The following is a 25067-nucleotide window of genomic DNA, read 5'->3' on the forward strand; positions in this document are numbered from 1 at the left end:
AAAGCAGAAACCTGGTCGACAGTTTGCCAAATTGAGTTGATGAATTCTGTAACACCCATCATAGATCAATAAACTTGATTCAGTTTGAAGCAAGCAAGCAATCAAATCAATCATCTCTGCGCCGTCTGGTGCTTGAGGCGACAGTAAGGGAGCACCATTTTGGTCTGTCGGCTGCTGTTATGGGGGCGGTCTGCAGGGTGAGGCCTCTGGTCTTGAGTTCTCGCTCCACGGTTCGGCGCCAGGTCTCTTTGGGTCTGCCACGGTTCCTTTTCCCCTGTGGAGTCCATCTCAGTGCCACCCTTGGTAGTGAGTCAGGGGGCATTCTGCAGACGTGGCCAAGCCATCTCCATCGACGAGTTGCAATGGTCTTAGCGATGGTGCTTGCGTCCGCTCTGTGCCACAATTCCTCGTTCGAGATCATGTTTGGCCAGAAGATCCTCATGATCCGTCGCAGGCACTTGGTCTGGAAGACTTCAAGCTTGCGTTCTATGTTAGCAGTGGTCTTCCAACACTCTGACCCGTACAAAAGGACGCTCAGCACGTTGCTCTTGAAGATACGGATCTTCGTGTGGGCGCTGCGGTTTGTTGTCCTCCAGATGGGCTTCAGCATTGCGAAGGCCTGGTTGGCCTTGCTGATTCTTGTGGTGACTTCCTTTGTGCAATCTCCATCCGTGGCGACCTTGCTGCCCAGGTACTTGAATTCGTCTACTTCTTGCAGAGACTGGTCGTTGATGGTGATTGGGTCACCCGCTCTAGTGTTCTTCCTCAAGACTAGTGTCTTCCCTATGTTGACTTGAAGACCTATGGTGCTTGCTGTCTGTACCAACTGTTGTGTCTTCTGTTGGATATCCTGGTGTCTGCTTGCCAGCAACCCGATGTCGTCGGCATAATTCAGATCATCCAGCATTGAGGTCAGCGTCTACTGTATTCCTTGCATCCTGCCCTCTATGGTGCGGCGCATGATCCAGTTAATGGCCAGTGAGAAGAGGATCGGCGAGAGAATGCATCCTTGCTTCACTCCGGTTTCCACCATGAATGGTTCAATGAGTAGGTTGTTGTGGATGACTCTGCACTCAAAGTTCTCGTACAGGGACCTGATGACGTTGACAAGTTTCTGGGGGATGCTGTAGTGTCGTAGGATCTTCCACAGAGAGGCTCGGTGCAGGCTGTCGAAGGCCTTCTCAAAGTCCACAAAGACCATATAAAGCGATCCATTCCACTCATGGGACTGCTCAGTTTGAAGCAAGCAGTGAACACAAATGATCAGATGTATGGTTCAAAGGTTTCTCTCCCGAATTTACCTATAAAATATTTAAATTAAAGCAAGAAATATTAGGTGACTCGGTTAAAGAGTAAGAATACAAAGAGCATGGTTTATGCTCATGATTTATGCCTATACGACAGAAAAAAAGACATAAACAAGACTGTCATGATTTTCAAGCAAGATGTATGAATGATGAAAAAATTATGTACTTTTGTAATGGAAAGTATATAATGAATCGTTTAACAGTTGGGAACCAGCTAGACTATTACACCATAAAACAAATCACTATTCCTTCAGGGACGCTGTAACAAAAGCACAGCTCCCTACATAGACGACCGAACAATGGTGCAAAAATAACATTATTAATAACCATGAAAGCTCGTATTTTCTTTTTAAAAAATTCAAGACAACAAGTTTCAACAATTATCGATAATGAAGGAGATAAATAATGCACGACATGCGAATTTGTATTGATAATGTATTATAGTGAAATTATAAAGTACATCCAAAACGTCACAAGTAGATGCCAAAATATTACCCCCAAAACATGATGAGGCGACTTCATTGTGTATATATATATATATATATATATATATATATATATATATATATATATATATATATATATATATATATATATATATATATATATATGCATGCCCTACGGCCTCGTTGTGACATATATTTTGTAAAGTCTGCCCTTCTACACTACTTGGTCCGCTATTTTGCTGTGTTACTGTGTGTATAAATTCTTTAGACTGTTTATTGATCTCGATAGTAATACCGTGGTCAGCCCTCCTTCCTGGTATGGGGAACCTAAATCCTCCAACTGTAAGTGAAATCGAATGCTTTAACAGCGAATAAAAACCAAGCGGTCCTCTACCTGCGGCCCCGGCACTGAATACAGGTATAGAAAAAATATTTGTGTCAACCGACCGCATTGACTGAGTTCATTGACCGGGAGACATTTTTCGTTAGTACAGACCGTCCGCGTTTGTTGTTGTTGTTGCTAGTGGAAGTAAATCCTCCGACCATAAAGTGTGATTTTGGGATTTAGTCGGTCCTCCCGTAGCGACGATGAGTGAGTGTGTGTGTGTGTGTGTGGGGAGTGAGTATGGTTTGTAATTAAATCAGTATATATTAATAGCAATGAGTGATTCTGCACTGCCTATGGAGTCCCGTGCAACCAAACAAGACCTACAGCGATTAGATGCGATTAATAAAAATCTCCCTGTCCGTGATTCTGTCAAACAACAATTACAGGCGAGACAGAAAGCAATGGAGGTATTTGCGGAAAGTACAGCAGAATTATTTAATACCAATTGTCCAACCAACTAAAAAGATCGTTGAGGCGACAATAGCATCAAGAGAAGGTACTGAAGCATTACCAGAACAGATTAGAGAAGCTATAGATTATGCGGAACAATAATGTGCTTAAATTGAGGATATCAAAAATAATGTTGAAGATTTATCTAAGTAAATAAAATTTATATTTTGCTCGGGAAGGCTATATACAAGATATGGATGATCCAGTTGCTGAGACGGGATATCAGCTGCGGCATCAGCTTCTAAAACAAGAATTTCATAACACTCCAGAACAAACGATCAGCGACTGGTGTACGACTCGATCTTACTGCAGCTGATATTAAAGACTCGGACCGAGCTGGGGGTACATTTCCATTTTCTGCAGCTTTACCAGCTCTAATGGCCGCTGTAAAAAGCAGCTGCAGTTAAGGACACAGCAAAGATGGGGGGGGGGTATATTTCAATTTATACCAGTATTAATAGGATTAATGCCCGCTGAAGCCCCTGCTGTTGCAAAAGCTGATTCACTAGTGCAGTTAGAACTGCTGCTGGAATGACATTAAGGAAAGCTACAGGGAAAGGATTACAAACTTCAAAAAAAGAAAAGGGGGGGGGGGCGAAAAAAGAGCGGGCGATGTCTAAGATTGCCCGGAGCTCCAACTTCGTGGTGCGGTCAAGGTCTAAGATTGTAAGGAACGTCTCGCTAAAACTCAAATAAGTAAAGCTTCCTATGTCTAATTTTGATTTACTCGAAACTGCTCGTCGATTAAACGTTAAAAACTTTCGAGGAGTTTTTATACGCGATCAATTACCTGAGAAACCAAATCATGCCTAAACTGGTATCATTAATCTTGATTCGCGGTCCGATCCGGGCACTCACTGGGTTGCCTATGATGTTGACCCACGTGGTATTGTTTAGTTTGATTTGTATGGACTCATTCCGCCGCATGAATTTTTAAATTATAGCAGTATAGTGCAGAGCGTCTCACCGATCTGGTATTCCCTGTTGTCAACGCAAAAAATAATAGATCCGCCTGTATGTGGTTTAGAAGTACTTGTTGCTGTATGAAGATCGCCACAACTGCCCCCCCCCCCACAGATGTGCACGAGTATACAAGTGGACGTTTTAAACGGGTTAAACGTTTATAATATGTTATATATTCATGGGAAATCTTCTAGCGCTCGGCGACGCTGATTTGTCGCATTAAATCAAGGCACCAAAATAAACATTTATACTGGACCGCGATGATTAGAAATTAACCGCAGCTACTTACTGGTGGTGTCTGGAATTTGTAGCATCACTGCCTCCATTGGTCACTTAGTTAATATTTAAAGTATTAATACTATTAAAGTATTGTTGTTATTGAGGTCTATACTGCATCAGCCGTAGTCGCTGAAACGATGACATTAATCAGCACGTTATGCACCACTTACGTGATAGCCACAGTAGTCGGAAACGGTATGGCTGTTATAACAGGGGTTGACGTCATCGCTAATATCATTGCCAAGAAAGTATTGACATCCGTGACTGATAAATTACATGAGTAGACAGAGTTTCTATCAACGGCAACACACGCGTACGCCAGATTATCATCGGTGATATCGTTGGTGTTGAATGACGGTATAATTACCGACTACGAATTTGATACGATGACTAAAATTTACTATGACGCAATTGGGGAAACACCCCCATTGCCTCCACCACTAGCCTCGGGAAGACCCCAATTTGAATCAAGTGTATAAAATAATAAATGGCGATGACAGACCGTGGAATTCAAGTATTATTAGAACAAATATCTGCTAATACAGCACGGTCCACAACTACAATGATATCACCGGCGACAACGCAACCAAAATTTGATATTAGTTTTCCTACCCCAATTCGAGCACCGAACGATAGGCCTCTTGAAATAGCATTGGCACAATTGCAAGTGTATAATAGTTGACCCAATATTAGATCAAAATCGTTTGGTGAATTATCAGCCAATAATTCACTGATATTTGCGTATTAAAACAATTGGATGGAACCCCCGATAGGAATGTTGCTAGTATCCCACAGGCAGTTATCAAATCGAACATATCAAAGATGATTTTCTACGCCGAATTAAATCAAAATTGCAATAACGGTACACGATTCAACGTTAAGTGCTGCGTTATAACTATCCACTCCGATTATGCCGTTGATATATATCAGTCTTTGATTCGAGCTCTGTTAGGATGACCAGAGGTGGTACCCCCAGCACCAATACCACCACCCAGCACTAACCCAAGACGAGTTTACAATCGGATTGCAAGTATTTATAAACCCACCGAAATATCGAAACATTTTTCCATTGGCGCCCTGCAACAAACAAATCCCTGTAATTGCCGGGGTTAGTGTCACACATTGCCTGTAGTCCTAACCAATCTGCAGCTGTAGTACGTGTAACCCATGCAGCTCCAGGAATTTTACTAATAGCAGCCCTACCCCTCCAGTATCCCTTTAGGCTGTAATAAATTAATTCAATTATAACAATAATTATTGGTCAATTAATTATGCAGCCCCTAACACTAATTTGCCTTTCATTGCAGATCTAACCAGCAAATTAGCTAGTGATTCTCGCAAATTTTTATACCGACTTTAGCGCGTGTATCAACTTGACGTCTGCGGTATGTCGTTGCTTTAAATAGGGACTTATAATGTTATATTTTGAAAACACTAAAACAATAATTTCATATAATTGTATTAAGTTGTTTTCCCATGTACGTTATGTTCTGAAGTCATTATCTCACCCAGGGTGCTGCAATAGCTCAGATGGAAAAACATCTGACCTATAATCCAAGGGTCATGGGTTTAATACTTGCCAAGACCAGTCTGGGTTGGCTGAATCTGTGTGTCCTTGGTGATAATTTTTTTAGCTCCCATTTCATGATATAGTCAGTAATGTGTTAAATATGCGGTAAAAAACCAACACAACCAGACCATGCTCTTTCAGTATTAATTTGACATCATGAGCATGACACGCATGATCAACAGCATTCACTGGAGACTATCCTGGTGTCGGTTGATTTCACTTGTTAGGTCGGGTTCCAGGACTACTGCAATTATACCCAGGAAGATGTTTTTCGCCAGGATACTTAGACCATGGGGTCCGTGGCAATTTTCTCAAGTGAAGCAGCAATATCACAGCCTAACTTCTCACGAGACGAAATAATCTTGTGTTTTTGTGCCACATTTCACACACTTACCTGTTAGTGCAAGCCTTTTATTCTTCGTGGTTGTTGTTGCTAATTCACTGGTATTGGTTGGTGCCCTGCATCGAACACAATATAAATATTATTCGTTCTATTTTTTTACTAATATGGGTGTCATTGACTTCTCAGAGAGACGAGAAAAAAAATCCGTCAAGCACCATCCAGCATTACCAAACTATATTAGAGCAATTATTATAGGGCCATCTGGGTCTGGAAAGACTCACTTGATACTCATCATGATAATGAGATGGCTTAAGTGGGATAAGTTATATTTAGTGGCGCCGTCAGTGGATGATCAGATATGCTACAGTGTGTTGAGGGATTTTGAATGATAATGCGAAGGAGGAGACTGGAGCTGATAAATCAACCGGGGATGATATTATTGACTTTATTACTGATAGCAATGAGACCCGTCGGTCGATGATCTCGACGGGGATGTCAGTATCTTGGTGGTATATGACGACGTACATTTAGACAAACAAACAAATCCATCTCGAATATTTTCTCGAGGCAGACATAAAAACATGGATGTAATTTACGTTACTCACCGATATGTTCAAATACCTAAAGTCATCAGAGACATATGCAACCTGTTGGCGGTATTTAATGGAGCTGATACACACACGCTACGAAATATTCATCAGACTTGGTGCTCCGGTGACATGGATATGTTTTAATTTAAAAACTTTGCCTCACACGCTCAAGCGACCCGACATGAATTTGTCACGTTAAATTTCCATGACCCCAGATAGAGTTATCGCATTGGTCTCGATAAAATTTTTGGTTGAGACAGCAACCCATCTCTTTTTTTTATCCCTTACTCCCTCACTCGTCGTCGCTAAAACAACAAGCCCTAAACCAAACAAAATCACTTTAAGGCCGGAGGAGTTTTCGCCCCCCGTTTGACACACATACTTAAAAACTGGCTGTCTCTCACCGTCGGTCGGTAAATGAACTCACAAGGCGGGAAATATTTTACTTATACCTGTACACAATACCAGGGACGCAGAGATAACCTTGTTTTTCTTGCTCACTGTACAAGCATTCGATTTCACTTACAGTTGGAGAATTTGGGTTCCTCATAGCAACAGGGAGGGCGGACCGACGGTACGACTGTATAGAGATCAATAAACAAACAGTCTGAAGAAATTTATATACCCAGTTGCCTCGCACAGCAGTGAACAAAGTAGTGTATAATGGAAGATTTTACAAAATAAATATCAAAACGAGGCCGTAGGGTCCGCCGTCTATGCTGATTTATATTAAATCAACTGTATTTATTCTGGACAATAGTAAATGTTGTTCATTTGCTGTTTTAATACATTAATAAAATATTATATCAGTTGATAGGGCATAAATTGTTATACCACATCGAAGCGGTAAAACCTACCATTTTACCATATACTTTATGGATAAACTAAAGTCCAATCCTTTTCACATATATAGATGTACAGATTTTTAAAACTTTGTTTTTCAGAACGTTTATATTTTATATCTAGTAGTAATTGAAACTAAACTATCCTGCTTAGAAAGGAAGAACCTGGCCAGTACTCCAATGCAACTACCCAATACTTCAAGGTAACATTGTTGCTTTTTGTGCTAGAAAGGAAGAACCTGGCCAGCACTCCAATGCAACTACCCAATACTTTAAGGTAACATTGTTTCTTTTTGTGCTAACGCAGACAAATTATTGCTAATGTTTGTTATCGGCCTTTTATTTTTTTCAACGAACAAATCGCCTTTGCTTTATGATGGATTACCGTCCATTACTCTCTACTACAAAATGCTGCAATTTTTTATATAGACAGAGCTATAATAGGTATTGTCATGCCTTTTGAAGTAATCAAAGCAGCTAACGTAACACCTTTTCGACAGTTGTTCCAGTCTTTCTCCCTTTAATCTGATATTCGCAGGCACATGTATTACTTGTCTTTGAACAGTAGTGAGCTATAAAGGATATTTGTGTTTAGTCATCTCAGCAGACGTACCCATTAGAACTTGATGCTTTATGTTGTCCAGTTTAAAATGTATGTAATCTCGCTTGCTATAGCGCCATGTGCTAATACCACATTTGTGTTTTCTTTCCTCTAAATTTTACCCTTATAGTGCTTTGCTTTGTCTTGATTTGTAAGTAATTTCTTGCCAACTGGTATTTATTTTTTTTATCCCTGTCAAATCCCTTTTTATCTGTTTCTGTCAGTCAGTAGCATCAAGTGAAATGTTTTAACTTGGTGCAACAACATTGGAATCGTTTGCAAGATTTAAAATAACATTTGACTTTTGTATCTGATCTTGAATTTTTCTACATCGTCGAAAAGGATAGTTTTATAAAATAAATATATTTTGGTCGAAAATGATCTGAGTCCGCTTTCAGCTGTCATAGCGGCATTTTAATTAGCGAAGGATTTTTATCGTTAAGAAATGGACAACAGAAAACTGGAAATAAATTGGGTCTTTTAATGAGGCTCCGAAGTTTTGCGAGAAAGTACAGTCATCATGAATTAAAGCGTACAAACAGGGATTAAAGAGGAGCGCAAAATCTTTTGATCAGTTTCACTTTTGTCCTTTTGCATAAATTTCGGCGAATGCTTGAACATATTGACCCATATCATAGCGTTTATTTTTCTTCTTACCTTCGCTTTAAGGAGCACATATCCTACTACTGCGTCTCTGTGTTTTTTTAATTTTAAATTCTGATATTTTGGAGAGGGGGTAGGTGGATGGATGTATTCCTCAGTAGTGGAAAACTCGCACACAGTTACTAGTGTCGAAAGCCCAAGATCGGGCTGACCCGAACCATTACCTCCTTCCATGTGAACTTTGAGGCCATTATTACAACATTTATTTAGGCTGTGCCCTTTTACCATTGGCAAGTCCAGACACTTCGCATAAACGAACGGGTCGCTACTCCCATTAACTGGCTCCCTGTTTTCTATTGGCTACCCACATATGACTGCAAATTATATATCAACCGTTACCTGTGTTGCAAATTATGTTGACGGTTTAGGCAAATGTGTATATATTGTACTGAAGCTCTAAACTGCAGTAATTAAAAGAACTCGTTTTTAATAACGTAACCAACTCATTCATGGTTTGTTTCAGTTCGATATATTCGTATTAAAACTGCAGCTGAACCCTGTTATAATAATTTATTTTAATACTAAGATTCAAATACCACAAGAGAATAGATACATCTATAAACCTATATTTAGAAGAAAGTAAAACCCTTGTTTGATTGCGAAAGAGAATATCGATCTCTGTAAGATGAATACCTTAGTTTAAATGAGCTAGCGAATATCGAATTAAACGGTTTGGTGTGTTATGCCAGAACGCTGCAAATTTTTGTTTTGTTTTAGTGTTGTAGTATCTTGTATCCTTTATACAACAATGTAGTTTTGAACATATTATATTGTGCAAGAACTCTCTCTCTCTCTCTCTCTCTCTCTCTCATTGTGTGTGTGTGTGCGTGTGCTTGCGCGCGTGTGTGTGAGGTTGTACACACACACACAGTTTCATATTTCACTAATATTTCGTCAGGTCCTTACATTTTGCCCAACATATGACTGGAGAAGGATCTATGTCACTTCTTTATTTATTTCATCATGAATGAACAGTGATGTCAGTCTAGGAAATGTATGTTTGTCTAATATACAAACGTAAACTGAAGGATTGAATATACTGGACAACAAATTTTTACAAAAGTCATGTTACTGAAATAAAATTAGTCAATTCTTATCAATTTTTATGTGCTGAACACGAATATGACAGTCAAATTGCAAAATTGGCTCTAGTTTTTTTGTAATCTGCAAGAAATTAATGTTTACATAACGAAATGCATTCCAATAGTAAAAGGTCAACTGTAATAGCCTACCTATAAAAAATCAAGTCATTGACTACATCTTAGATTTCTTCGCCTGTCTCTTGTACAGCTGTTCGGGAGCATCTCTGAGGAGTGTCCAGCAGTAGTCAGCCAGCATTGTAGTGGACCATTTTCCCTGGTATCTTTGTTCCATTGTTGCGATATCTTGATGAAAACGTTCGCCGTGTTCATCACTAACAATACCACAGTTGCTAGGAAAGAAATCCAAATGGGAATGAAGGAAGTGAATCTTTAGAGACATATTGCAGCCAAGTTTCTTATACTTCATCAACATGTCTTCTACTAGTTCCTTATAGTTTTCTGCCCTAACATTTCCGAGGAAGTTTGTAGAAACTAGGCGAAAAGCATTCCATGCTTGTTTCGCGTCACCTTCCAGCAAGTTGTTGAACCGGTCATCTTTGAAAAGCTCTCGAATCTGAGGACCCACAAAAACTCCCTCTTTAATCTTTGCTTCGCTGAGTCGAGGGAATTTTTCATGCAGGTATCGGAATGCTGGCAAAGTCCGGTCAATGGCTTTCACGAAGTTCTTCATCAAACCTAGTTTGATGTGAAGGGGTGGTAGCAAGATTTTCTGAGCCTCAACCAGAGCTGGGTGTTGGATATTCTTCTCTCCAATGGCTACATTCTGCCTGTGAGTCCATTCCTTCCTCATGTAGTGCATTTCCCTTGCTCGGCTATCCCACTCGCATAAGAAACACATGTATTTTGTATATCCTTGCTGCAGTCCCATTAAAAGGGCAACTACCTTCAAATCACCACAGAGGTGCCAGCTGTACTTGTTATACTCAATGGAATTCAGTAGCTGCCTTAAGTTATCGTATGTCTCTTTCATGTGGACAGCATACGCTACTGGAATAGATGGAAGAATGTTTCCATTGTGCAAAAGCACAGCCTTGAGACTCAGTTTCGAAGAGTCCACAAATAGTCTCCATTCTTGTGGGTCATGAGTGATTTTTAAAGCATTCATGAGGCCCTCAATATCGGAACAGAATATCAGATTACTTTCCTTTCTGAAGAAAGGCTCCAATTGCTGGTGGCGCTTTCGATATGCAGTAATTGTGACATCTTCTTCTAGAAGATTCCACTGTTGGAGTCTTGATCCTAGCAATTCTGCCTTGTTCTTTGATAAGTCCAAATCACGAATCAGGTCATTTAGTTCTTCCTGTGTTATTCTGTGTGGGGTTGATGATGCACCACAGTGAAAATCTGGATCACTGCTTGCTGATGGACCAGGAGAAGAACAGGTCGACTCACCTTTGTCTTCGTCAGATGAATCAAGAGAATATTCTGCTGGAGGTTCTGGAATAGGAAGGCCCTCACCATGTGGAACTGGTCTCAATGCAGACGGAATGTTTGGGTAGACTATTCTCGACTTCTTTCGCTTCGTTATTCCGCCGGAAAGAGGAGGAACCAAGCAGAAGTAACAGTCATTTAGGTGGTTGCTTGGCTCTCTCCACACCATTGGGACTGCAAACGGCATTGATGACCTTTTGCAATTCAACCACTGTGAAAGCTGTGTTGTACATGTAGCACAGCATATATGCGGAGCCCAAGGCTTGTCTTGGTCACCAACCTTGCATCCGAAGTAAAGATGATATGCCTTCTTCACTTGAGAATTGATACTTTTCTTCTGGTTGGCAAATGTCACTTCCCCACAAATATAGCAAAAATTGTCCGCGGTATTAACACACTTTCGAGGCATTACTGTTCTTTATTGTACGTAAATGGATAAAATAATAAGTTTTATGTAACAGTAGCTTGAACTGTCTCGCACAACGTCTAAAATATTTTAAATGCTGAACCTATCTGATTGGGCTTTATATAGTACACTGCTTACGTCAGCTTCAGCAGCCGCCTGGCATTAGTATAATAGGCCTACACATGTATAGTACACTGCTGACGTCAACTTACTTCAGCAGCCGCATGGCATTAGTATTGCATTGCATCAGAAAATGATGCAATCAACTGTGGATGATGTGAGCATGATGGTATTATGCAATGTTACATCATTATTCCGGATGTTGCTGCAGTCCTACTGGAGAAATTTACACAGTGAAACATAGAAAATGAGGTATATGAATATCTTCAAAACGAGAGCCAATACAAATCTTTCACGGTTATATTCGTGTTCGGCACACCAAAATACTACAGATTAGGGCCTTTTCAAGTCAGTAATGATTTCACTGTTGACCAGTGATATCAATGATTTTGATCCTTATTTACATACCATGGTGGTAACTGTGACTGTTAGCAAGGACATGAATAACTAGTTATATATGTCTCTCTTATTAGGCTGATAACGTTAAATTCAGTATAAAGCTATAAATAACTACAATATTTTTAAAAATGTCCATGATCTGTCAAACATTGCCACAATAAAGAGATCAGCTATATTATTTTTTGTCATTCTTCTTCTTCTTAATCTTCTTTTTCTTCTTTTTCTTTTTTTATAATTAATTAATTAATTAATTAATAGAAGATCGATCTTTTCTTTTAGGGCTGATGTGTAAATATTTTGGCAGCAGAAGTTTGATTGGGGGGAGGGATGAGGTACATTTTGAGCTTTGAGAAGAACTCAAAAATCTCTTCATTATCTGGAAAGATACTGCGTATCCGAAAAATATATAAAAAATATTTACCCGTATACTGATGAAAATTAAAGCGGAAAGTGTCCACTGTAAATCGAGAGAGAGAGAGAGAGAGCACTTAGATAATTGTACAAAATTGCCATGTCTACATCAAGTCCATGCATTACGGCATGTCTCTATGGTATTGTCGTTCTTTGGAGGCATTGATGAAGGTTGAAAGATAATTTTCAAGTAAATTTCAATATAATTTAAGTGGTTTTACAGAAAAAAATTACCAGAAACATTTACTTTATTCATTGCTAAACTATAATTGTCAATTCCAACATGAAACTAATGCTGAGAATTTCTATATAAACAACTTGTATGATATCGTATAAATTTAATAGAAAAGGCAGCTGTTGTCCTTGAATTGGCCGTCATTAGTAGAATTTATGCCGAAATTATAATATTTGTTTAAAAGATTCGTTTGAGAGGAACGATCCGCAAATGTGGTCACTATGTAACATAGGTAAAATAAATTCAGATGATAAGACTTTAAATATTCTCAATTTTTTCCGCGCGCGCGTGTGTGTGTTTAAAATTTCTTTCTTACACTCTGAACATTTCCGCAGTATCGGCGGTCTTTAAATCGTAAACCGAAATTCTGTATGTTTTTTTTAAAATCCGTTTCCGGTTTTCCTGCAGACAACATTAGTGACGCTTTTGCAACACGTTTGACGACAAAATTGCAAATAAATTCCTAAATTGTAGCTTTTTTAAACAGTGCTGCAAATTTTATGTTCATGTCATGAAATCGTAGCATACATTGTCACCTCAGCAGTAGCTTCAGAAAAAGTGAAGATGAGGTATTTTGTGAACAACATGCCTGACGTTATGTCGGGGTCACCGGTTACAGTTAACAAGGCAAAATGGGCTCAGTTGGCAGCATCACTTGTTGATACCCTTAAGAAGAAAATGGCAGCAAAATTAAAGAACTGTGATGGTGGTATTTATGTGGGATGTCCAGGGGTGGCCTATATGTTGTATTACATTTCTCAGAACCAGGAATTTGCTGCCAAAAAGAAAGTCTATTTAGACTTGTCAATGTTATACACTAAAGTTTCTTTGGAATATCTGCAGCAAGGAGGGGCGCAGGATCCCCCGTCCTCGTTTATTCTCGGCAATGCAGGAATAAATGCTGTGGCTAGTCTTGTACTGACAGCAGTGGGTGATGTGCAGCGGGCTGATATGCATGTTGAAAATTATGCAGCAGCTGCACAACATTGTAGAAAGATAAACTTCTTCAAAAATGGATCTGACGAATTGTTTGTTGGAAGAGCTGGCTATTTGCTTGGTGTTCTAAATTTGCATAGAAAATTGGGCAAAAAGGTATATTTTTATTGCTTTTTGCCTTTAAGTACGTTTTTACAGACAGTGGCGATGATGATGGTGATGATGAGGTTAAGGATAATAAGATGAAATGGAATGATCGGAAGTTTTTTCATTTGCTTTTTTGTTATCCTTTATGCTATTTGTAGGATGATGCTTTGCAGTTTTAGTTTATTTTTGTTGTTTAATCACCAATACTGAATAAATGTGATGATAATTGGTTCCTATAGAAAGCCATTAATCTCAATTGTAGAACTTAATGTTTTGGGGTGCCCTCAACCGGTTACAGGCCGATTCTGACCATGGTTGATTTGGATCAGGCATATTCATCCTGAATTACGGGTTCATTCAGACCGGATTTCTGGCTGACACAGACCATGTGGAATATTAAGTTTATTCCAAGATTTAAATTCAATAAAATATTACATGTCAAATTATGATACATCTATATTCTCCTAATTTTATGGACCAAAAAAGACAAACTATATTTTAATAATCTCTTTTTAAAGCAACATATGATAAAAACAATTTCTGAATTCATAATCTATCATTTAATGTTCTGCAGATTACTAACACTGAAGAAGTCAATGCAGATGATTTGTTTTCCTATCTAAAATATGTGTGTGTATATATATATATATATATATATATATTCTCAAAACAATGAGCACTGTAAGTAAAAAAATTTCAGATATACAGGGTCTTTTTTAAATAGTATAAACAGTGAGGAAAACCGAAGAAATTCTTTTTCATAAAAAATAAAAACTGTAGAATGCCACCAAAAAGGGACAAAAAGTATGAACAAAATTAGGTTGAAAAATGAAATCCAGAGCTAATGTCATTGATGATCAGAAACTTGGAAAACTAAGGGGAAAAGGTAAGAAAACTGATCCATCAGGTCAAAATATATGAAGGCAAAGGAGTACAAGCTTTGAAACCTAAAATTGGATAATTTTTTTTGCAAGAAGAATGTATAAGAAAACAAAGATATAAATTCCAGTTTCTTTTCTCAAAATTCTTTTTTGATAGGGAAGACAAACACCAGAGGAAGGGAGGATTTGGATAATAATATATAAAACCCTTGATATCAACGCAGTGACACTCCAAAAGCTCTTACCAGTTGTATATGCTGGGATGGGGCAACAGGGGTGTCCACAGATAAAGATATTTTACTTTAAAGATTCAAATTCAACGATAACAGTAAATTGCCTCGTACTATTATGTTACTCATCAGTAACTGTTGACCCAATTGAGAAATCAATTAAAACCATTGTTAAATTTATATGCATTACTGTTTGATAGTGTTGGTAGTTGGTCAAACTGGCATAATTAATAATAAGTTTCAAAATGCTTTTAAGTTATGTGGATAATAATTATAAATTTCCTTAATTTGTTTTTAAAAAATCTAACTGCTGTAGTTCATGTATATTTTTTTCAGATCTCGGCTAGAGATTTGCTAATAACTACCATGCATAAATTTAAAAGCTGAAAATCAGCCTTTTACATTCTCGTATTATGTTTGTGTAAACAATAATAATTAATAAAGTAAATCAATATTTGTGTGTTTCATGATTTTTTTTGGTAATATTTCGCATGGTCTAAATCAGCCCGTCACTTAGGCCAAATAAGCCTGTAATTTGGGCAGAATCAGCCAGCATTCTTCCCACCCCATTCCATATTTGAAATATCAGGCGTGGAAGTATCTTTTAAATATAGCAGACCTATATCAGTATAAAGTACTATGAATTAGCACCGTCAGATTATTTTCTTCACAATTTCATCAGTTCCATTAGAAAAGACTATAAATTGAGGGCTTCTATTTCCTCTCGAAGTTTAGCAATATTTATATAAATTTTGATGAGCATAAATCTGTCAGAATATCTCATTGCACTGTGGAAACATTGTCTGGCAGCCAAGGACATGCTCAAAGTTTTGCTGGGCAAGTAAAAAGTTTTATCTCTTGTCTAGAAATGTATATAGAACATAGAGAATTGTCTAAATTTCTGTCCAGTTTATTAATAGTAACCTTTGGTTCCAATCAGGTAGGTCATTTCTGAATTTGTTTTTCAGACCTGTTGATTTTGAAGCCTACTTATCTTCCTGGAATCGGCTTGTCCTCCTGGAGACTAAAATAATCAAATTAAGCCTGTTTAAAGGTCACCTCGTTTAGTTGTGTGGTGCACTAATAAGAAATGCAAGTGTATTGTAAGTGAAATGACCTTTGGATGTGTCAAGCTGTATAAAAAAGCACAGGCAAATACTTGCAATAAATAATGAAATATTAATTTTGTGTTTTAAACAATGAAAAAGTTTTATAGGGATTCATTAATTTTGTCTCTACTCCAAGCTTGAATTGAACATTTTTTTGTACATACATTTGTTGAAGGGCATATGGAGAAAAAAAGCATCTATATGCAAGATCCTATTTCTGTTGTCAGTTATTTTGTTGTAGATAAGTTACTCTTATTACCATGCATTTTATGCAGTCTATGGAAAAATAAGTTTATTCTTTTCTGTTGGTTTCAGTTGTAATATTATGTATCATGTTGAATATAAAAACCTGTACAGTGAGAGAAAAAATCCTGTTTATAACTAAGGCTGACTTAAGCAAATGTCAAAGATTATAATTTTGAATCATGTAAGCTTCATGAAGAATCAGTCTCACAAGATTGAATGAGACTCTTTGGGGCATTCATTTTATTTTTAGCTCCACTAGTCATATTCCTCAAGGGGATTTGCCATGAAAATGGTACCACTCAGACATTCGGTATGGCCGACACAGCAGTCATGTTGAAAATCTTTTTATTGCTTCTCCTCCACAATGAATAAACTTATCAACAGTTTTCACTTAAAATCTTCTTAAAATGTCTAATTTGTCCTAAACGAAAATGGTGCTGATTTGACATCCAGTATGGCTACAATTGCAGGCATATTGAAAATGTTGTTATTGCTTCACATCACATATAGAAAGTCCTTTTCAATTACAATGAAGACTGATATCCAGTGTAGACACTGCTGCAGCAGTCTTGAAAAATCAGTTTATTGCTGTTTCGGAGTGGAAAGTCATATTGACATTGGATTTTCACTAGAAGATTTCTTATGATATTGGTTTTGTATGGAAAAGGTATGGATCTAAAATAGTCACCTTAATGGCCATCTTGAAAATTTTGTTTTTCCTCATGAATGGATAGTCATATAGGCATAGAGTTTTCACTGAATGACTTATTATATCAGGTTGGTCTGAAATGAAAATTGTGACAATCTGATATCCAATATGGCCACTACAGCAGTCATCTTGAAATTCTCAATTACTATTGCTGCCAAAGGAGTCATATTGACATAGGATTTTCACCAGATGACTTCTTTTGATGACCTGTTGGTCTTAAAAATGGTGCCACTAGCACATCAAGTATGGCTGTCAATAGTGCCATCCTGAGAATATTGTTACTATTACTCTTCCAATTGTATGGTTATATCAAAATGGGGTGTATACTATAAATTCTTACAGTGTTTAGTTGGTCCTGAGACATCCATTATAGCCACCAAAGTAGACATCATAACAATCTTGTTAGCACTACTTCTGAATGAATGAATGAAGACTTTTATATAATACCTTGTTGGTCCTAAATTATAATGGTGCTGATTTGATGTCCAATATGGGCACAATGGTGGCCATCTTGAAAGTCTTGTTTTTGACATTGGGTTTTCATCAGAAGAGTTCTTATAGTGTCCACTTGTTTCTAAATAAAAATGATGCAGATTGATCCTCATTATGGTGGCCACTTTGAAAATTTTATCTCTATTCCTATCAAATGGATACTTGTATCAACGTAGGGATTATCACCCGTTGGTTTATTGTTATACCTAGTTGGCCCGAAAATGGTGCCAAATGTACATCCAGAATGGCTGCCACTCCAGCCATCTTGAAAATCTTGTTGCCTCCACTTCTTCTGAATGGATGGTCATATTGACTTGGGGGTTTTCATCAGAAGTCTTAATAGTGCCTGCTTGGTCATAAATGAAAATGGTGCCAGTCTGATCCCATATGTCCACCACATCATCTAACTTTGAAAATCTTGTTATAGCTGAGGAATATCAGGGATGGTTTCCACACTCAGTAGTTTAAAAAAAAGGATGGTCTTAACAAAATATCCTGGAAATTATTTTCACTCAGTAGAGCATCAGTCCATGCAAGGGACTCTTGTTTGGGAATATTCAGGCTGACACATATATTTGCAATTGGCCGTCCTACATCAAAAAATACTTTAGAGCATGTCATCAGAAGACACATAGTAACAGACCTGACCAAAATGAAAGGAGGATAAGAGGAATATTTCTGTATTTGTTAATGCAATGGTTGCATGCAAAAGGCATATCCTTATTTGAAAACTGAATAGTTATGCCCTAGTCCACTAAGTATTACCAGTAAATGCATGTCTGGCCACTGTATTAGGTTACATCATCCATGTGGAACTTCTTCAGGGTGCAGGCCAGATAAGTAATTTTTAAAACCACACCTGATGACGTAAAGAAGCTGATCAAATCAGGTCTTGGGCCGTAAGTTGCACATGCCCAGGTTACCCAATAAATGGCATCCCACCATAAAGGAATGCAAACATGAGCTTTGTTTTACATTTTAGAGTTAACACATGTGCATTTTGCCCAGTTCAGATATATTAAGGAGTTTTATTAATGATTTGTATCACTTGAAAATTTAGCACTTGCAAAAAGGATAAAGTAGCTTAAAATTTCAGCTGGCATATTCTACAGTAACTTGCATGATGTGAGTATGCAGCATTCATTTCAAGCTATGTCTACTGGCATATTCTACAGTAACTTGCATGATGTTAGTATGCAAGCATTCATTTCAGGCTATGTCTTCTGGCATATTCTACAGTAACTTGCATGATGTGAGTATGCAAGCATTCATTTCAAGCTATGTCTACTGGTTTAAGTACATAATATATTTATTGCAGGTTCTTGGCGATGAAACAGTTAAATTGCTGTGTGCTATTACAGTGGAGTCAGGCAGAGATTATGCCAAAAGGCATAACACTAGATCCCCTCTGATGTATGCCTATTATGGGACAGAATATCTAGGTAAATTCTTGAATTTAAAATTATACTTTTTTTACACACTGCTTATCACAAAAAAAAGTGGGAATTATATTATCCCACCATGAAACTGTGTGTTATATTGAAAAGATCAGAGTTCAGGACTTAAATAATTTTTATAAATAATAAAGGTTAGATAGAACATGCCTTTCAGTATCATTTTGTGACTGTTACATCAACACAGTGTTCGTCACAACACTATAAGCTTCTGATAATATGGAGCAGATTTGTTTGTCTCGATGCCAAAAGACAGTGATATAATACTGTTTAATTCCTATGCATAATAACAGATAGTTTATTAGATTGACTGCAACACATTCTGAAATGGTAGCATGATCTCTCAATGGAAAATAAATTTTGTGCTAGTGTACTTGGACATTGTGGTGGGAGATAGCAGTGGCTTTATAAAGAATTACTACATAACAATTGTAAGGCATTTAAATTCAATGGCAATCATAAATCTACTTAAAATTTCTCATAATTTGATTTAGTTTTGGAATTTTATAGTGTTAAAGTTAATATCAGTTGTGGCCAACATTCTTTTCTACTTCGATGTTCATACTTTGCTGCTCTGACAGCTATCTGCTGCTATACTGTCTGCACTCACATTTATAGACTCCTGTTTACATCATATGACCCTAGTTAGCCAATCAAAGCTTGTCCTTCTCAGTGCTAGCCATGGCGGTAATCAAGTCAACTGTTCAAACTGCATAGTAAAATGTCTCTGAACACAAAAGTTTGACAGAATTAAGTTGTCCTCTCAATGTCACTGGTGTGCCTTTAATCCTATTTGTACATTCAAACCTATGATTCCATAGAACTGAACAAAACAGACAGGAAATTTTGATGCGAATCTAGAGAGAGTGCAACACACTGATGATGCAGTAAGTTGTAATACAGTTAGAAATAGTCCATATCGAATGCATATTATTTTGCACATTAAAGTAAAATAACAAGTTATACATAGCGAAGAACTTATAATAATGAACAATGACATTAGCTCTAACTTAATATTCAACAAAATGTCCGACAAGAGAAATGGGATTCTTTGGCTGGGCACATTGATTCCGTTACTATCCTGCATCTCACTGTTTTGGTAACACCACCGGATGGTTGAATTTACTAATTTATGGACCCACATCATATTTCTGGCTTTGATATTCAAAATTTCAGAAATTCATTTCCTGAACTATTCTTGAGAAATTCCAGCATGACATAACACACATGATCCAACTTGCAAATGAATAGGACACAATAACCGCTAACATGCAAACTTCTTTCCACTTAATGTTGACCTTCAGGGCTTGTAGAGTTGATGCCATAAGACCAGTTCCATGACGAATTCATTGATACTCATGCCAACAGCATGACATTACGAGGATCAGGAAAAGGTGTTATACTCACACTTAGTATAAAACACAGAGTACACATCCATAGAAGAATGCTGATGGCGATCTAAATGATGGTGGGTGGGTGGCATACATACATGAATGGAAGAAGCAATTCACACATGGTAGATGTTTTAGTGACAGATAAAATGAGGTGATCAAAAATGTCAGTCTTGTAGGTCAAACATATCTCATGCCCCAACATTTAACATTAAATAATCTGGACAGTGTTTGTGCATGCAAAATTCTATTATAATACCATATAGACCGTATTCATTGACGTCTGAATTTCATGTGCACGCATTAGCCTGCCGCCATATTGGATTACAAGAAGATGTTGACACTTGTAGTTGCTAATCAGATGGGGAGTATATAACAATGTCAAAGCCAGTGAAAATCAAAGAAAATCAGAGATATATCGACACGTTAGACAGTACATCAAAGCAAAGATATATAATGCCGGCTGATAGATGATTTAGATCCCTATGACATACCAAAGTCCAAGTGGAGTACAACGGAGGTCTTATTCCCATGCCTTCAGTACCCAGATATAGTAAATTATCTAATTATGCTCAGAGCTCCTATACCTTAGAGGAAATGAAAACCTAGAAAAGCCTTGATGCATACAATCAGTTTACTTCTGGATGGGTTAGAGAAGTTGCTGTGTGTGTGTGAAAAATGGATACATGTACCACGTTGTTCGGGGAAAGGTAATATACACATAATAATCATCATCATCTTTTCTCTCTCTCTCTGTCTCTGTCTGTCTGTCTGTCTGTCTCTCTCTCGTTTCCACCACCCCTTCTTTCCCTTTTCTATCATCTTTTCACCACCATCCTTTCTCTTCGCCCCTGCCCCCCCCCCCAATCGTTCTGGCATGTTGACATATCAGTTTATGCAGATTGATAGCTCATGAGTGCATGTACAGATATTATACCACCTACAAAAATAAATTAGTTAATATGTAGTCTAGATGCCAGTTTTCATGATGAGCTGTCAGAAACATTGGTTGATATGCAAGCATTTGCATTCGTATTTGAAATACACTCCAGAATTTCAGATTTTAGTTATTAACCTTGTGGATTCAAAAACTAGTAGTCTCACTTGTGGCTTTGCCGCTTGAGAGAACACAATTTTTTCTCACACACTGGATGAAATGTATTCTTTATGTATTACATGCAAGCAAATATCAGATCCCCTTAATTTTGAATTCACATTGACTGGGAAAAAAATCAACTTCTTGTAATTTTGTCAACTTTCTTTTATTTTAGGTACTCCGCTTACAAAAAGTGAGAGAAAAGCCCACCCAATAATGGATTGTTGCACAGAAGACTGGGACCAACTGCACTGCACACTGTGACTGTATGGCAGGTGTGGGTGAAGTGTATTTTCATGTGGCATCACTTATGTTTGTGGTAGAAGCAACGGTGAAACTGCGCGACTCCAAAATTGTAACACAAGCTCCAGCCTACTGGATACTGCCTGCACCGCTGAAACAAATTAATTACAGACCTGTTGCTGAGACCGACGTCTCATCAGCACAGATGAAGAAGAAATATTAGCAACTGGAACATGAACAACTCCTTCCCGAGTAAGACATTGGCAGGTTGAGACAGAGTTTATCAATATTTTGCATGAGATAAACAAGGGGCAGGTGAAGCCAGCCATTTAGAGTGTAGTTCAGCCCTTTGGTGATAACTTCATACAAAAAAGACACAACACATGTATTCCAAACTGCTGACATATGTTTGATGAAGAGCTCCATCATCTTCCATTATGTAAAACTTCGGAAACAGTGCAATTCATTGAAAATTGAGGTTACCAGATCCCAGGTAGAAGCACTGGAGCAGGCAACACGAGGACAGTTTATGATTAGACTCTGGCAGAAACACAGAACAGGCAGAATAACTGCTTCAAAATTCAAGGCAGTTTGTCATACAAACTCAACACAACCAGCACCTCACCTGATCAAAAACATGTGTTATCCTGACCTGAGAAAATTCAAATCAATATAAACCAGTTGGGGATTGACATATGAGCCAAAAGCCAAGGATCAGTACATACAGACTGTGAAGAAAAATCATGCAAACTTCATGATTCGTTCTTCTGGTCTTGTCATTCATATAACTCATCCAGAGATTGGAGCATCACCTGATGACATCACATCATGTGACTGTTGTAGAGTTGGATCTTTAGCAATCAAGTGTTCATAATACAGTGAGAGACATGGACCTGGGTAAAGCTGATTTTGATAAATCATTCCTTGTGAGAGATTGCAATGGTGGGACAACTTTTGACAGAAAACATGAGCATTATTACCAGGTTCAATGCCATTTGTTCGTATGTAATACAAATTATGCGGACTTTGTAGTCTGGACAAGACAATCAATTCTTATTGAGAGGATTGAGAAATGCCATGTGTTTTGGGAAGATATCATTCCAAAAGCACTCCATGTGTTCATAGTTGGAGTTCTGTCAAAATTGTTGGCCAGATGTTATACACTCTTGCCGCTACAGAATAGCAAAAGGGCAACACCTGGACCAAGCAGTGCAGTAGACCAGCCATCACAGCCTACACTCTTGCCATTACAGAATAGCAAAGGGGCAACACATGGACCAAGCAGTGCAGTAGACCAGCCATCACAGCCTACACTCTTGCCTCTAAAGAATAGCAATGGGGCAACACCTGGACCAAGCAGTGCAGTAGACCAGCCGTCACAGCCTACACTCTTGCCACTACAGAATAGCAAAGGGGCAACACCTGGACCAAGCAGTGCAGTAGACCAGCCATCACAGCCTACACTTTTGCCACAACAGAATAGCAAAGGGACAGCACCTGTACCTAGCAGTGCAGTAGACCAGCCATCACAGCCTACACGCTTGCCATTACAGAATAGCAAAGGGGCAACACCTGGACCAAGCAGTGCAGTAGACCAGCCATCACAGCCTACACTCTTGCCATTACAGAATAGCAAAGGGGCAACACATGGACCAAGCAGTGCAGTAGACCAGCCATCACAGCCTACACTCTTGCCTCTAAAGAATAGCAATGGGGCAACACCTGGACCAAGCAGTGCAGTAGACCAGCCGTCACAGCCTACACTCTTGCCACTACAGAATAGCAAAGGGGCAACACCTGGACCAAGCAGTGCAGTAGACCAGCCATCACAGCCTACACTTTTGCCACAACAGAATAGCAAAGGGACAGCACCTGTACCTAGCAGTGCAGTAGACCAGCCATCACAGCCTACACGCTTGCCATTACAGAATAGCAAAGGGGCAACACCTGGACCAAGCAGTGCAGTAGACCAGCCATCACAGCCTACACTCTTGCCATTACAGAATAGCAAAGGGGCAACACCTGGACCAAGCAGTGCAATAGACCAGCCATCACAGCCTACACTCTTGCCACTACAGAATAGCAAAGGGGCAACACCTGGACCAAGCAGTGCAGTAGACCAGCCGTCACAGCCTACACTCTTGCCACTAAAGAATAGCAAAGGGGCAACACCTGGACCAAGCAGTGCAGTAGACCAGCCATCACAGCCTACACTCTTGCCACTACAGAATAGCAAAGGGGCAACACCTGGACCAAGCAGTGCAGTAGACCAGCCGTCACAGCCTACACTCTTGCCACTACAGAATAGCAAAGGGGAAAAACATGGACCAAGCAGTGCAGTAGACAAGCCGTCATAGCCTACACTCTTGCCATTACAGAATAGCAAAGGGGCAACACATGGACCAAGCAGTGCAGTAGACAATCTGTCACAGCCTACACTCTTGCCACTACAGAATAGCAAAGGGGCAACACCTGGACCAAGCAGTGCAGTAGACCAGCCGTCACAGCTTACATTCTTGCCACTACAGAATAGTAAAGTGACAACACCAGGACCAAGCAATGCAGCACACCAGCCATCAAAGTCTGTATGGTGCTTCTGCCAGAAGGAGGAATATGGACAGATGGTTGCCTGTGATTACCAATATTGCCAATTTAATGGTTTCATTTGGATTGTATAGGCATTGTATCTTTGCCAGATGGAAAATGGTAATGCCCTGAATGCATGAAATCCTGTAGCAAGAGCAGGGATAGCAAAGTCAAGTGACTCGGAAGTGTGTTATCTATGCAAGAACCTTAAAGCAAACAAGTCTTGTGTTCTTGTGTGGCATCATTGTATTGAGAGAGAGAGAGAGAGATACATGCTTGTATGTTTGATAATGATTGTGTTGTATCTATTCAAGAGCCATAATGCAATACAAGTCTTGTGTTTTGATCTGTCAGTATTGTGTTATGATTAGTGCATAATTATATGAGAGAGAAAGATAGAGATATAGAGATTTTATGCCAATTTATGTGATACAGTTTTCAGTTTCAAGGAAGAAAGTAAATATCAATACATAACTTACACTGTATTTATTGATTTATTATCAGTACATAACTTACACTATATTTATTGATTTATTATCAATACATAACTTACACCATATTTATTGATTTATTATTTGAGTTGAAAATGTCTATATACAAAAACATACAATAAACAGATTTGATTTCTTTAATCCTCTCTCTTTTACTGCACTCTTTCAAGGAAGACAATAAATATCAATAGATAACTTGAATTGCATTTATTAATAGGATATTGCTTTTGAATCTGATATTGTCCATAGCTGAACACAATTTCTTAAATACTTTTTTGTTATATTTATAACACATCTTTTCTCACTCACCAGTTACAATTTCTCACACAAGTACACTTACTCATTACATTTACCAGCCATAGGAACTTTTTGCTCCGTCTCATGTATTCCAGATTAATAAACCTCCCTCCCTATTTCTCTATATATATCAACGTCCCACATTCCTAGTTGATCGCATAATCACTTTTAACACATTAAGCCCTGGAGCTTTTTGTCATTTTCACCTGAAA

General features: G+C 38.4%; 1 protein-coding gene and 1 pseudogene across 2 annotated transcripts in view; both read left to right on the forward strand.

Annotated features, from left to right (window-relative positions):
• The first annotated feature begins 12948 nt into the window (after positions 1 to 12948).
• LOC149799106 (lanC-like protein 3) overlaps positions 12949 to 25067 on the forward strand; it is a 31254-nt gene continuing 19135 nt past the window's right edge. For both annotated transcript variants that reach the window (XR_016421079.1, XM_089958120.1), the window contains exons 1-2: positions 12949 to 13639; positions 18616 to 18739. Coding sequence is in view for 1 of the 2 variants with exons in the window: in XM_089958120.1 (XP_089814246.1) it covers positions 13112 to 13639; positions 18616 to 18739 (652 nt within the window). In the remaining variant the exon portion in view is untranslated. The remainder of the gene's footprint in view (positions 13640 to 18615; positions 18740 to 25067) is intronic.
• On the forward strand, positions 19433 to 24245 carry LOC149799107 (uncharacterized; annotated as a pseudogene).

The sequence above is a fragment of the Sinohyriopsis cumingii genome, chromosome 5, assembly GCF_028554795.1.
Source record: "Sinohyriopsis cumingii isolate HCF-2022 chromosome 5, ASM2855479v2, whole genome shotgun sequence".
NCBI lineage: Eukaryota > Metazoa > Mollusca > Bivalvia > Unionida > Unionidae > Sinohyriopsis > Sinohyriopsis cumingii.